This window comes from Aquarana catesbeiana, linkage group LG03 (assembly GCF_042186555.1).
Source record: "Aquarana catesbeiana isolate 2022-GZ linkage group LG03, ASM4218655v1, whole genome shotgun sequence".
Lineage (NCBI taxonomy): Eukaryota > Metazoa > Chordata > Amphibia > Anura > Ranidae > Aquarana > Aquarana catesbeiana.
The window spans coordinates 717,845,948-717,861,619 of record NC_133326.1 but is presented as its reverse complement, the minus strand read 5'-3'; the positions used below and the strand labels follow the sequence as shown (position 1 = coordinate 717,861,619).

General features: G+C 45.9%; 1 protein-coding gene across 2 annotated transcripts in view; it reads left to right on the top strand.

The window, feature by feature from the left end:
• The first annotated feature begins 3,284 nt into the window (after positions 1 to 3,284).
• LOC141133705 (CD209 antigen-like protein C) overlaps positions 3,285 to 15,672 on the top strand; it is a 160,454-nt gene continuing 148,066 nt past the window's right edge. For both annotated transcript variants that reach the window (XR_012243112.1, XM_073623202.1), the window contains exon 1: positions 3,285 to 3,392. Coding sequence is in view for 1 of the 2 variants with exons in the window: in XM_073623202.1 (XP_073479303.1) it covers positions 3,359 to 3,392 (34 nt within the window). In the remaining variant the exon portion in view is untranslated. The remainder of the gene's footprint in view (positions 3,393 to 15,672) is intronic.

Sequence of the window (15,672 nt, the reverse complement as noted above, 5' to 3'; positions counted from 1 at the left end):
TTGGCCTTGGGAGCGATTGCAGGTGTGGAGTGGTTATGTATGCTCTGCCTGGGATGTCACAGACCAACGCCTGGAGTCAGCACATGGGCCCGGTGTGGACACTGCGGAGATCCACTGACTCGTCTGGTACCGGTGCAGAAAGAGGTTCGGTACTACTCCACCAGCTTGATAACCGGACTTTGTTTGCCATAGATCCAGGTGACCTGGAAAGCCGGAGAGGGCCATGCATCACCCACCCCTGCGGTGAAGAAACTTCCATCTGGCTCATCTGAGTTGGAGTTCTTGGAGGCCAAGGCCGAAGAGGATGTCGAGAAGACCCGTGGCCTGGCCAGGGACCCGGAGGTTGCGGATGTTAATGAGCGGCCTCCAGAGGAAGTCCCTGAGGAGCCGGCCTCAAGTAAGTCCTTTGCAACGCCTGTTCGGAAGGAGCCTAAGCTACAGGAGGGGGATCCCTCGGGTGAGCCAGACAAGGTGAGCAAAGACCGGACTGTAGACTGGGGTTCTCCTCAAATGCTGGAGAGGTATGGATCTGTGGAGAATTTATTTGAGTGGTCCTCCCCAGAGGAAGGCTTATCTAGTGATGAGGAGCAGTGGGTCATAGGTGATTCTCCATCTTCTGGAACTTCAACAAAGGCAACGGAGGAACTACAGCGCCCAGCACCACCCTCAGTTCAACCTCACAGACTTTTCACTAGTCCGCCCAGTGTCTCGTCTGAAGTAATGTTCATGTAACGATGATGGGTCGGCAGGGCCCCTGACTCCTGCGTTTTGCCTGTCAGAGGGAGGCCCAAGGAATTGCCTAGACTATTCCGGTTCCAGAGGGAAGTACATCGAAGAGTCGCTCGGGAGTGGGGCCTGGACTACCCCAATGTTCCGGATCATATCATGGAAGTCGCTGAAAACTCGCGGGAGCAGTGGGAGAATGACATGATCTGGGAGTACTTACATGTCACCAAACCACAGCGGGTACCAGAGAGTGAGGTCTGGGTTTGCTTCAAGGACATACATCGGAACAATGTATGTCCGGAACAGGCTATCTGTAAGGACAGGGTGCTGGTCATAAAAGCAGTACAGAACACCCGTAGCTATTCCATCTCGGTCAGAGGCGAGGGGGACAGTCGGAAGCAGTTGCCGGACCCGAGGTACTACTTATAATGTGAGACTGCTGCTGTGTAGCCACAAGTGGGACATTGTACCTGGTTGGACTGCTGGATTGCAGCCGGGTTAGGGTGGACTTCCCCAATGACTGTTTTCAATGCAGAATGCCCGCCACTCAGGGTGCCTGACATGAACAAAAGTCATGGACACTAGAGCTGTCTCTGCCTGACCCTTTGCCACTTGCTAAAAAAAAAAAAAAAAAGGGGACTCCTTGTCTAGGAGCCAAACAGAAAGTTTATTTGCCTACGGGCACATGTACTTAACTACTGGTGTGTCTGTCTCGGCTGCATTCTGCAGGAGGTCTCTCAGACTCCTTTTGAGGGAGTGACAGCTCTAGCAAGGAACCACATGCCATTTCTCAATTTCTCTGTGTTTGTTCTGTCACCAGACAGAGGATTGTAACCCCCTCTGTTTTGGTGAAGTGCTGGGTTTCAGTTAGTTTAGTTAGTTGTGTGTGTGTTATGTCTTCTTTTTGGAAAAAAACCCTGGGATGTAACGGCCGTACATCTTCACCAATAGAACAGATGAAGTCCTGTGGTATGCAGAGTATTTCTCTCAAGGGAGCAATGCTCTGGTTCCACTTGTATGTCACATTAGTTGTAGGGATGTGTAGTTAGAATGTATGGATCGTACAAATGTATATGTGTCACTTTGCACTTTTATACAAATGTTACCCTTTCCAAGTTTGTTTCCCTTTTCCCCGTCCAACTAATTTCATATGAGATGCCTTTCCTCTTTAATTAAGGAGGTATTTTGCCAATTCATTTTTCTACAACTGAGGACAGTTGTGATTTTAGTGGGGGGTGAATATAGCACCCTCTACCTGAAGGTAGATGCTAGAATAGTATTTCTTTAGCTCAGGGCCCAAGTGCAGTTGAATTTAACCAGACCTGTGCTTTAGGCTGGGCCTGGTTGGTTTGATTTGGGACTGGGAGCGTTCAGTGCAGTGGTGGGCGTGACCACCTGTACTCTGACTCGGAGGTTCCTCCCCTGCTTTCAGAAGGATTGTTTTGGAAGAGGGGTTGGAGCTGATGTTTGAGTGGCAGGCAGCTCATATGAGGAGCTCTGACCAATTACCCTTTGGTATTGGCAGGGGGCAGGCCTCCCATACATGCTGAGGTCACATGCTGCCAATGAGGAATTATGGAAAGTAGGAACGAATGGAGAGAATGGAGTATTGAGTTGCTGTTCCGGGCGCCCCCACGTGGGGATGCGCCGAGCGCAGAGGAGGGATGGAGAAACCGCCAGGAGGGAGTCCTAGATAGGATCTTCATCTCCAAGAAGTATCAAGCTGCTGTGACCGGGGAACACAGGACTTGCATGCTGGAGAAGATCAGAATTGAGGAAGTAGCAGTCAAGCAGAGGAGAGTAGAGCAGCGTTCTGTGACCAGGGACACAGGACTATTATCCTCTTAAAGAAAGGTCAGTGCAGAATGCTGTGGCCAGGGAACGCAGCATTATTAGTCATGGACTGGCTGAAAACAGTAGTCCGCCCATTGCCATGTGTCAGGTCGTCGTGTGGAGATACCGAGTTATCTTTGATCTGGTTAGCACAATGGTAATACCTTCCAGAAGTTTGTGTGGCTGTCTGATTCTCTGGGCCATCGGGAGAGGCTGTGCATGCTTCTGGCTCTTTGATTCGAATGGACAATACCATTATGGTCTGCAAGGAGTGATTCTTTCTTGTCCCAATGGAAGTGAAGAAATAGAATGTCAGTGGTTTTGCAGTAAAGGATGTGTACAAGGAAAGAAGAAGCAACAGGCTACAGAAAAGTTAAGGAAGGAAACCGGGGTGCAAGGAGTGTATTAAGTTTCTGCAAGGCCAAGGCCACTGAATAACTTTTGATAATGTGCTAAATGCTATGGGCATCTCATATCATCCTTTCCCCAATCCAAGATGTATCCTACAATAAACGTAACAAAACTGTGCAAATGACTGTTCATTGTCTTCACAGATAGATGGGGGTCTGGCAGCAGGGTGAATGGTAACCAAGTGGTGAACATACCGCTACAATAATAATAATAATACAATCTTAATATCTACAGAATGGCATAAGCTTCCCCTTCTTCGTGGTCAGGTTCAATTACAAGACAACAAAATGAGATGATTTCCTGATTTATCACATATTTAAAGCAGAAGACATAGTTCTACAGACAGAGACAGCAGAGCACGCACATTTTTTTACATCCACAGATCACGATGAGGAACACTGAAGATCTGCAGATGGAGATGAGTAAGATTTACATATGTGATTTTCAAACTTTAAATGAGGCGGGATATGTTTTGGATAAGGAGAAGAATGAGACTAAAGTCTGTTACTTTCATCTATCTAGCTATTTTTAAGCATACTGTGGAATTTGATGGTACAGTCAGACATGTTATGGGGAGGTGGGCTTGAAGCAAAGAAAAACAAAGTAGAGTATTCTTTGAGCAAAAGACACCTATTTGAGACAACCAAAACTTCCATCATAGGATTTAAAAAAAAAGGATCTATTTCTAATTTTAATATAATGGGTGGAACTATGGAGATCATTGCTTAGGAACTTGATAGATCACAGCTAAGCATTTCTGAATGTTCTTCAGATAATCTTCCCTGGCTGCCATTCACATGGATACCAGTCATGGTGTTCCTGGGTAACTTCAACTGTATAAAGATTTAATCTATTATCTTCTGGATCCTGTGCTAAATGTGGATGAAGTTCTAAAAATGTGTCCTCCCAATTTAGGAACTTGTTATGGGTGAAATCTTAATCCAACCTACCTGATTTGTTCACCCCGTGTAAGTTTTGATTAATCACATTTTTATTAAGCATTTTGTATTTACACAAGTTCCACTCACAGCATGTGAATAGCGTATTCACATATACCTATTATATTATAATTGTTAGTACACAGCTCCAAATTTTCCTCTATAACAATTCATAAAGGCTAAAAAAAGAACCAAAACCATATAATTAGGTATTTTTACCTATTCTTTCATAATAGATATTTTGTGCTGTCGAGTGTTTCAGGAGGGAGTTCTAGTCTTGGGAGGTGATCTAAATTGAACTTTGGACCCAACCATGAACACTTCAACGGGAAATCTAGACATCTCATACGTTCGCTTAAATAGGCTAAAGCGGACGCTTCATTTTTCCCAGTTGGTAGATGTTTGGCATGTCTTATACCCTCGGGATAAAGATTATACGTGTTACTCATAACACGTATAGTAGGATAGATTATTTATTGGTTTCCCATCGCCTCTTGGACTGGGAACCGTGGTCCGAAATAGGGGTACAAAAGTGGTCAGATCATATTCCATTGTACTTCTCTGAGAGGTTCCTAATACTATAAAACCTACATTTTCATGGAGATTAAATCAGAATCTATTAAATGATTCTCTGACAGCGGGGCGCTATAGTGGAGACAATTTCAGCGTTCCTCAACGAACATAAAGATGATACAACAGCTTCACCCATAAAGTGGGAGGCTTTAAAGTGTGTGCTGAGGAGAATATTAATCTCACATGGTACGAGATTGAAGAGAGAAAGGGCTTCTACTATGGCTTCCCTGTTGGAAGAGATTCGTGAACTTGAATTGAAGCATAAACAAAATTTAGAGGCCTCTACCTTTCAATCTCCCCAACAAAGAGATCTGAATTATATTCATTACTTGACCAGGCCTTGGTGAAATATAAGGAATCCGCGCAACATGCTCTTTACGAACATGGAAATAAGTGTAGTAAAGCTCTTGCACGATCAATTTCTAAAAAACAGTCCAGATGTTATATTCCTAAGGTGTCCTCAGCGGGGTCTTGTGTGTGCTACAGAACAAATAGCTTCTACATTTCATGATTACTATTCTGCATTATACAACTTAAAGGATCCCAGTGTATCAATGTCAGATAGATTTAGTTATTCACAACTTTGTGACTATATTCAGAGCACTGGCCTACCAAGTGTGTTGAAGGAGAAGGCAAAGTGTGTTTTGACTCTTGGTAGAAGTCAATCAGGTCATGAAATCTTTGAAACCAGGTAAAAGTCCGGGGCCTGACGGATTCCCAGGTATATTTTTTTTTTAAGCAATTTGGAGATATTCTTAACCCAGTCCTGTGTAATCTATATAATGAAATTAAATCAGATTGTCCATTTACTAAACAGACACAGGAGGCACATATCACTCTTATAGCAAAATCCGAAAAAGATCCCTCTCAGTGTTCTAGCTATAGGCCCATTACATTGATAAATGTGGACCTAAAAATCTATGCTAAATTGTTGGCTACACGTTTACAAACTGTGCTACCCTCTTTAACCGCTTCAGCCCCGGACCATTTGGCTGGCCAAAGACCAGAGCACTTTTTGCGAATCGGCACTGAGTCGCTTTAACTGACAATTGCGCAGTCGTGCGACGTGGCTCCCAAACAAAATCTATGTCCGTTTTTTCCCCCATAAATAGAGCTTTCTTTTGGTGGTATTTTATCACCTCTGCGGTTTTTATTTTTTTGCGTTATGAACAAAAAAAAGAGCGTCAATTTTGAAAAAAAAAATATATAAAAAAACATTTTTTTTTCCTCAGTTTAGGCCGATACGTATTCTTCTACATATTTTTGGTAAAAAAAAATTGCAATAAGCGTATATTGATTTGTTTGCGCAAAAGTTATAGTGTCTACAAAATAGGGGATAGTTTTATGGCATTTTTATTAATAATTTTTTTTTTAGTAGTAATGGCGGCGATCTGCAATTTTTATCGTGACTGTGACATTATGGCGGACACTTCAGACAATTTTGACACATTTTTGGGACCATTGGCATTAATACAGCGATCAGTGCGATTAAAAATGCATTGATTACTGTAAAAATGTCACTGGCAGTGAAGGCGTTAACACTAGGGGGCAACAAAGGGGTTAATATGTGTCCTAGTGTGTGTTCTAACGTAAGGGAGAGGGGACTGTGCAGGGAAACTAACAGATCGTTGATCATACAGAGGATCTGTCAGTTCTCCCCTCCGTGTGCCCCGAGCGATCGCGGGACCCCGGCGGTGATCGAAACCGCCAGGCACTCTCATCAGCTCATGCCCCCTAGTGGCCGTCTATGGTACCGACGTACCATGGCGGCGATTCGCCTGCCTGTGCCATTCTGCGGCGGACAGTCGGCAAGCGGTTAATAGGTCTAGGTGGGATTAGTACCAAATAGGGAAGCTTGTGATAATATCCTAAAAACAAGCCTTTTGTTGCATCATGCGCGAAGATCAAAGAATCCGCTTTGTCTTTTAGCTTTAGATGCGGAAAAGGCTTTTGATCGCCTAGATTGGAAGTTCATAGTTGCATCATTGGAACAAATAGGACTTCCAGGAGAATTTATACAGAACATAATGGCCCTTTATACCGCTCCATCAGCTAGAATAAAGGTTAACGGGACATTATCTTCGCCTGTTAAAATCTCTAGTGGGACACGCCAGGGCTGTCCGCTATCACCATATTTATATATTCTGGCCATGGAACACCAGGCGGTCGCCCTACGGTCCAACTCCTCAATTCAGGGGGTTCAGGTGGGCAATAATTCATATAAACTGAGTATTTTCACAGACGGTTTACTTATATATGTATCTGATCCTAAAATTGCTTTTCCGAATATTCTTCATGAATTGGAACAATTCGGTCAGTATAGCAATTTCAAAGTAAATGTCGCAAAATCTCGTTGCCTCAATATTATTTTACCAATAAAGGAAAAAGAAACGCTAGAAAATAATTTCCAGTTTCAATGGGAATTACAATTTCTTAAATATTTAGGAGTGAATATTGCTCCCTCAGAAGAAAAAATGTATGAATTTAATTATCTCCCCTTACTTAATTGCACGATTATTAGATTGTAGCATATGGCCAAAGGGAAACATTCCTGATTAGGGAGAATGGCAATATATAAGATGGATATCTTACCTTGTTTCTTATATCTTTATCAAACATTGCCTATAGCTCTTCCACAAACTTTCTATCCTTCTCTAAGATCAAGCTAGCTTCGCTATATCTGGCCGAAGACAGAGAGGGGAGCAGGTTTACTGCAGATGGAACTTTATTATATATAGCTTCAGTATTGACTAGAATACTGGATTGGTTCCATTGTGGGAGAACAAAACAGTTGGTAGCCATTGAACAGCAAATAATAGAGCTCCCTCTGGTCTCTCCTCTGTGGATTGTACCTAAATTTCATCCACCCAGACAAATACTTCCACCTTTGACCCAGTTTCTATTAAGAGTCTGGGATTGGACTGTTTGAAGGTGGGGGTGTCTCTTCAGTACAAGGCCCATTAACCCCAATAATGGGTAATCCAGAATTTTTACCTGGCTTGTCGTCGGAGAGGTTTTTAAGATGGACACTGCTGACTCCCTCCCCGATTACACAAGCCCTCTCATCAAAAGGACTCCAGGCATTGAACACGAGAATGTCTACTGAACGCAATTATGTGGGTCAGTGGTTTCACTATTTCCAGCTCCAACATTATTTTAGACAACTATCTAAAATGATCTCACTTCATAGGGATTTTTAGCCATTTGAATCTCTTTGTAGTGGGCCTATAGGATGTGCTAGCACTATTTCAACGCTTTATGGTATACTTTTATCCCACGCATTTCCTTTAAGCCCGTACTATATCAGAGACTGGGAGAGAGAATTGGGCCATCTGATTTCCATAGAAGAATGGAAGAAAGCTTTCTGGTTAACTTTCAAATCTAGTTCCTTGACTTACATACAAGAAAATAACTATAAAATACTAACTAGAGAGTACAGATGCCCGGCGAGGCTACATAGAATCTCCCAGATCTATTCTGAGGAGTGTTGCGTTGCGTTGCGGAAGAGATGTAGGTACAATGATTCATATGTGGAGAACATGCCCCCACATAATAGAATTCTGGGAGATTGTATTCCAAATTTGCTCTTTTGTAACTGGCATATCTTACCAGAAATCTCTGGAAATAGCTCTGTTATCCATATACCCGGGCTCTATGCAAGAGGTCACAAAAGGACTGCTCCCTTACCTAATCTCCGCTGCGCGAATAATTATACCCAGACATTGGAATACAAGAGTTGCTCCCACTATTAAAGAGTGGGTTACTGAACTTAATCAATTAAAGAGAATGGAGGAAATAACGGCAAGTATACAGGGAAGCCATCATAATTTTAAGTGTGGTCACCTTGGATTGAATTCTCAAGCTCAGATATACTGAGATCCTATCTTTGAAAAGTTAAGGTTTGTGAGTGAGACTGGTGTGGTTTCGTGTGGCTTGGCTATTATGTAATGTTATGTTGTGGTTAATGGTCGAGAGGGGCTTTCCAGAGGTTTGTGTAGGTTTGTTTATGCCTGTATTTGGTGTTTTTTTTTTCTCTCTTTCTCTTTTTCTTTTTTCTTCTTTTCTTTCCTTCTCTACGGGGCAGATATCTGCCTACGAGGAACATTCGACAGCACAAAATATCCACCCAGTGTAAATTGTTTGCCACAATTGACGCCAAAAGGTGTTTGACAAATCAACTGGACATTCTGAAACTTAACCCTGGAGCAGATGGGTTTAGGTGCCCGACTGAGGTCCAAAATGCTGCCGCTTATTCGTTCCTGTTAAACTACCTTTTAATTAATGGTAACCAGCCTTACCCATTCATGAATTCTAATGGTACGAGGCAAGGCTATCCCTTACCCCCTCTTGTATTTGTGGCACCGGGGGGGGGGGGGGGGGAGACAGATAAAAGGAGCTTTCAGGTTTGTTCCTTTATCTGGAAACTGTCATATCAGCCCAACTCACTGATCTTTATGCTCTAAATTAAGCCTGAACTATTAGGTGTTAGCAAGGAATTTAGCCCTTGGCACCTATTGAATAAACTCCATGGTTTGGTGGAATAAAAGCAATTAAAATGGACATTCTCTCTAAACTTTTATATATTTTCCAAACTATCCCTATCTCCCTTCCCTTCACATTTTTCTGCGCACTTTGTTCATTGACAACACATCTATTTTGCATAGATTTTTTTTGAGGCTGTAATTAAATACCATATGTGCCATGTACCAGGTGTGAGGCCGAGGTGCTGAAAGGGCTCCCATTGCGGCAGTGCCCAAGGTGCTGAAAAAGGCCGAGGTGCTGAAAGTGGTACAGTGGCGGCAGTGTCCAAAGAAGCATAATTTGCCAGTTGCTGTGGTTTGACGAGCTGATCAGCGGAAGGTGGCTGGAGCGGGCAGGCTGCACTGTAGGGCAGGTGTGCCAGGGAGACGCCAGGCGAACTTGGCAGTGGAGCAGACCAGAAACAGAACCAGGAGCCAGGCCAGGGTTCATACAAGGTGGATCAGTCAGTAGCAGGTTCAGGTAGCAAAACTGGAACAACCCGGGGTCATTCACAGTAAGGCAGGTAGTAGCGGAGACGGTGAGCCAAGCCGAGGTCAAACATGATGCAGCAGACAAGAGCAGAGCCAGGAGTACAAGCCAGAGGTCAAACAAGGAGATCAGGATAAGCAGGTCAAGGCAAGCTGAGTCGGTAACAGGAAGTCAAGGATCAAGATACACAGGAAACATGGGGGAGCTGACGATAATCCAGCAATCTACAGGTCTCAGCAGCAGGTTTATATAGGCCAGTGGGCACCAGAATTTGTCATGTTGTGTGTGCGCCATTGCGCCTGCACACGCTGGTTCACGCCATCGCTAGGGTTGCCACCTGTACGGGATTCATATCTGATGTAAGGAGGGGCTCTGGTGTCATATCTGATGTAAGGGGGCTCTGGTGTCATATCTGATGTAAGGGGGCTCTGGAGTCATATCTGATGTAAGGGGGGGGCTCTGGTGTCATATCTGATGTAAGGGGGGGCTCCGGTGTCATATCTGATGTAAGGAGGCTCTGGTGTCATATTTGATTTAAGGGGGGCTCTGTTGTCATATCTGATGTAAGGGGGGGCTCTGGTGTCATATCTGATGTAAGGGGGGCTCTGGTGTCATATCTGATGTAAGGAGGGGCTCCGGTGTCATATCTGATGTAAGGAGGCTTTGGTGTCATATTTGATTTAAGGGGGGCTCTGTTGTCATATCTGATGTAAGGGGGGGCTCTGGTGTCATATCTGATGTAAGGGGGGCTCTGGTGTCATATCTGATGTAAGGGGGGGGCTCTGGTGTCATATCTGATGTAAGGAGGCTCTGGTGTCATATTTGATTTAAGGGGGGCTCTGTTGTCATATCTGATGTAAGGGGGGGCTCTGGTGTCATATCTGATGTAAGGGGGGCTCTGGTGTCATATCTGATGTAAGGGGGCTCTGGTGTCATATCTGATGTAAGGGGACTCTGGTGTCATATCTGATGTAAGGGGGCTCTGGTGTCATATCTGATGTAAGGGGACTCTGGTGTCATATCTGATGTAAGGGGGCTCTGGTGTCATATCTGATGTAAGGGGGGGGCTCTGGTGTCATATCTGATGTAAGGGGGCTCTGGTGTCATATCTGATGTAAGGGGACTCTGGTGTCATATCTGATGTAAGGGGGCTCTGGTGTCATATCTGATGTAAGGGGGGGGGCTCTGGTGTCATATCTGATGTAAGGGGGGGCTCTGGTGTCATATCTGATGTAGGGGGGCTCTGGTGTCATATCTGATGTAAGGGGGGCTCTGGTGTCATATCTGATGTAAGGGGACTCTGGTGTCATATCTGATGTAGGGGGGGCTCTGGTGTCATATCTGATGTAAGGGGGGCTCTGGTGTCATATCTGATGTAAGGGGACTCTGGTGTCATATCTGATGTAAGGGGGGACTATGATGCTTTTGTTTATAGCGTAAGAAATAAGAAAACGCAGAGTTGATCAAATACCCCAAAAGAAAGCTCTATTTGTTGGAAAAAAAGGACATCAATTTTGTTTGGGTACAACGTTGCACAACCGCGCAATTGTCAGTTAAAGCGACGGAGTGCCGTATCGCAAAAAATGGCCTGGTCAGAAAGGTGGTAAATTCTTCCGGGGCTGAAGTGGTTAAAGTGTTTGGGTTTGACTTGATGAAAAGGTGGCAACCCTAGCCATTGCGCATCTGCATGTGCCAATGTGCATGGGACTTCACCCGATGCGGCAGTGATGGGTGCTGGTAATATTGCCAGTTTTGTGGCCATTTCCCTGACACTATGGTAGACCTAAACATTCCAGGGGATCTGGCTACCGAATTTTACCCTGTATCATATTTCAGCTTTACTTTCAGAGACGTTGGAGTGGTTCGCTAGACCTGGTTCGAAGGTTTCCTGTATAGTTGAACAGGACCTTTCATCGGTGGATCTGAGAGATTTACCCTGAGGCTACACTCAATCTTTTTCCTCTACTGCAGGTCTTTCACTGCTTACAGTAGCATCTATGCGCATTTGGTATAAACATAGACTATCTTTCTTTTTATCTTCTATTCTGTCCCATTTGACCACATTATTGGTCAACACTATCTTGTGAAGAGGTTGGTCACCCACTCTTCTTGGCTTGGGGGATCCAGAGGAGGTTCTGGGCTGGGGGGGTGCAGAGGAGGTTCTGGACTGGGGGGTGCAGAAGAGGTGCTGTGGTAGGGGGAATGCAGAGGAGGTGCTGGAGTGGAGGGGTGCAGAGGAGGCCCTGGACTAGGAGGGGAGTACACAGGAGGCCCTTGACTGGGGGATACAGAGGAGGCCCTGGACTAGGAGGGGAGTACAATGGAGGCCCTGGACTGGGGGATGTAGAGGAGGCCCTGGAATGGAAAATGGGGTTGATAAAGGACCTGGATTCGGAGAGCAGGGTCCAGAGGAGGCTCTTATTTTGGGGTGGGCTGTAAAGGAGGCCTTGGACTAGCAGAGGAGTGCAGAGGAGGCCCTGGACTAGAGAGGTGGGTGCAGAAGAGACCATTGACTAGGGTTGGTGTGGCAAAGGTCCCTGGATAGGTGGGGGGAGGGAGGGAGATACTGGACTAGGTGAGGGGGTGCCTGGAGGTCCCAGATTGGGAGAGGGGGTGTCTGGAGGCCCTGGACTAGGGCAGCAGGTGCCTGGAGGCCCTGGACTATGAGAGGGGGATCGTGAAGGATCTCTGGACTAGAAAAGAGGGTGCCTGAAGGACCTTCCAGCTTCAGAGGGAGAGAGCCTGGATTTAAAGCCTGGGCTGAGGAAGAGCCTGCCTGGGCCCCAGAGTGGGAGTTCACAACATAAATGGAGATATTTATCAACTGTCGCAAGTAATGTCAAACAGGAGCAGAGAGACAGGTCGTGTGATAGATTTATTAAAGGAGAAGTACTGCCAAAGTCTGTTTGGTTGTATTTCTCCTGTTGATCACAGCAGCCTGAGTCGCCACTCCCGCCCCCTCCACAGCCCAGTATTTCAGTGAAATGACAGCCACCATCTCTCTGCTTAGGGAGCTCTGAGAACTGAGTGATCAGCGGTGTTTGATTACTCGGTGCTCAGCCTTAGAGGCAGTGGGGGACAGATGCAGCATCTACCTAGGTAAGTATGATTCAAAAATAAAATTCCCATGCTTCTCTTTTAATTACCCGACATCTCCTTTTCATGCTATCTGGCGCACATAACTATTATGATATGCGTCCATACCCAGTGTGATGGTTGTGTGCCGTGTGGGGAGCCCCTTCTCTGTCCAGCGATGGGAGCCTTGGCTGTCTGGGGACTCGCACTCCTGATTTGCTGTTGGCAGCAGCGGGAGCCATTGGCTGACAATCACAGCCCGTAAGCCAATCAGAAGACAGAGGGAGCATAGTCAAGTAATGGCTCCGTGTGTGGTTGGACACAAGCTGCTTGCTGTGGGGCACCCAGAAAGAGGGAGGGGCCAGGGTTGTCAGCAAGGGACCCAAGAAGAGGAGGACCCGAGCTGCTCTGTGCAAAACCATTACACAGAGCAGGTAAGTATAACATGTTTATTATTTAGAAAAAAAAAACCAAGACTTTACTATCACTTTATGGTTAGCTGTTTTTAGTAAATGAGTATACCGAGGTTTGTGCTGTCTGATTAATACTCACTTGTGGCACAGTCATTAAAGCATATGGCCATTTAAGCCCCTCCCACTGTTGATGCAATCTGATCACACCCACAGTTTTGGCGTGGCACCGCCATATTGCCACATACCATTTTTCTTGGGGGGGGTGCAAAAAAGTCCAGCCCAGGGTGCCAGATGTGCTAGCTACGCCACCGCCCATACCCATTCACATAGGGGGGGTGGGACCTGGGGGCTTACAGATTCCGATAAGCCCCCCACAGACCCTGACAAACACAGCCCAGGGTTGTTGGAAAACTGCCCTTGTCCCCATCAACATGGGCACAAGATGCTTTGAGCACCCCCCCATGTTGAGGGCATGTAGCCTGGTATGGTTCAGGAGGGGGGGACGAGAGAGGGGGGCCTGCTGGGCTGCATTCCTGGACAAGGGTCTGGTATGGATTTTGAGGGGGACCCCACTCCATTTGTTTAAAAAAAATTGGCATGGGGTTCCTTTTGAAACCCATACCAGAGCCAAAAAGCCTGGTATAGTCTGGGAGGGGACCCAGTCAGGTGCTGGCAATTGCAACCGTGAATCATTTTAAATGTGATTTGACTCATTTTTTTTCTTTAGAAATGTCGTTTTTGCTGCAGCATGTTTTATATATATATACAAAACAAAGTGAGTCAAAGCCCTTCAGGTCTGATATGAGTTTTAAGGGGAATCCTATTCCGTAATTAAAAAAAAAAAAAAAAAACAGCGTGGGGTCCATACCAGGCCACATGCCCTCAACATAGTACCCCCACCCATTCCGCAAAAATATGTACAAATAAATAAATAAAAACAGAGGCAGTTTTTGACATTCCCTTTTTAAAAAAAAAAATGTCCCCTGTTGTAAATCCATCATCAATCACGCCACCCGCCGTACCGATGTACGAAAAAAAAAGACAGACGCTCCACCTTCTAGGATGGCCACTCACCGGATGTCTCCTCTGCACTTTGATAGTTCTTATAAAGGGAAGGGGCGGGGCCACCTGGTGATATCACCTAGTGGTCCTGCCCCCTTGTGACATCACAGTCCCATCATGCACCAGTCCGTAATGTCATAAGGGGGTGGGGCCACCAGGTGACATCACCAGGTGGCCCCACCCCTTAACTATATAAGAACTGTCAAAGCTCACAGGAGGCATTCGGCGAGCGGCCGTCCTAGAAGATGGAGTGCCTTTTTTTTCAGGTCCGGCGGGTGGCATGATTGACGATGGATTTACATCAGGGGGGCACTGTTTTTTGTTTTTTTATTAATATAGGATTTGTCAAAGACTGTCTCTGTGTTTTTATTTTTTTTGTACACATTTTTGGTGAATGGGTAGGGGTATGTACCTTCTACCCATTTACATGGGGGGGGCGCTGGGATCTGGGGGCTTGTTAAAGGGGGCTCTCAGATTCTGATGAGTCTCCCACCTGCAGACCCCGACAACCACCCAGGATTGTCGGGAAGAGGCCCTTGGCATAGCCCCCCCCTGCCCCAGAGCACCCCCCCCCATGTGGCCTGGTATGGTTCAGGAGAGGGGGTGTGCGCTCCTGAACCAGCAGCAGTATGATACCCAGCATATGAAACCTTAAATTTGTGGCGACAAAATTTGGTTTGCAATATTTTCCATAGGCAATGCTACAAAAGTCCCCTATAGGTATCAGTTTGGTGTTATGGAGGAGGTCTGGTGCTAGAATTATCACTCTCACTGCATAACGATATGTAACATGTATATCGCAATCAATGTTTTCACATGTACTGTAGGTGCCCTGACATGTGTGTTTATGTTCGTATGTGCGTATATGTGGGGACGGGGGCCTCAAAATAATTTTTGGGAGGATTTTATGTGCTTGGGTGTAAATCTATTTTTTTTGCAAAAAAAAAAACATTTTTTTTGCTTAACTTTTTTTTTTTTTTTCATCACATAGGGGACAAAAAGTCCCCTCTGTAATGATTTTTAGGTGACAGGTTCTCTTTAATAAGACATGCAGAGTCTAAAAGACTCCCAATTTCTCCTCTGGGCTCCACTAAATGTATGGCAATGCAGATCGCATTGCCATACATCCCTTCCCGGCTATGCTAGCCGGGGACACTGAGAAGTGATGTCATATATGTCATTTTCCAGGTCACAGCAAGAAGGGGAGGACTCATGTCTGCTCTAATCCTTCCTCTTCACCCACCGGCACCTGCCATGTCCGTCCCGGGCCTGCAGATGGGCAAGCTAAGCCCAGAACACATGGCAGTGGTGCATGTGGGGTGGGCAGCACCGAGGGTGTGCTGAGGCAATCGGCATCAAAACATTCATTACTGTACATTAACCGCTTCCCGACAGCCTCACGCAGATATACTGCGTCAGAAGGCCACGTACAGGCAGAACCACGTACCTGTACGTTGCCCTGTAAGAGGCGGCTTGCGGGCGCGCGCCCGCCGGGAGCTCCGTGAGCGTGATCGCGGGTCCCGCGGACTCGATGTCCGTGGGGATGCCCGCGGACTCGATGTCTGCGGGGATGCCCGCGGACTCGATGTCCGCGGGGATGCCCGCAATCATTTCACGGAGAGGAAGAACGG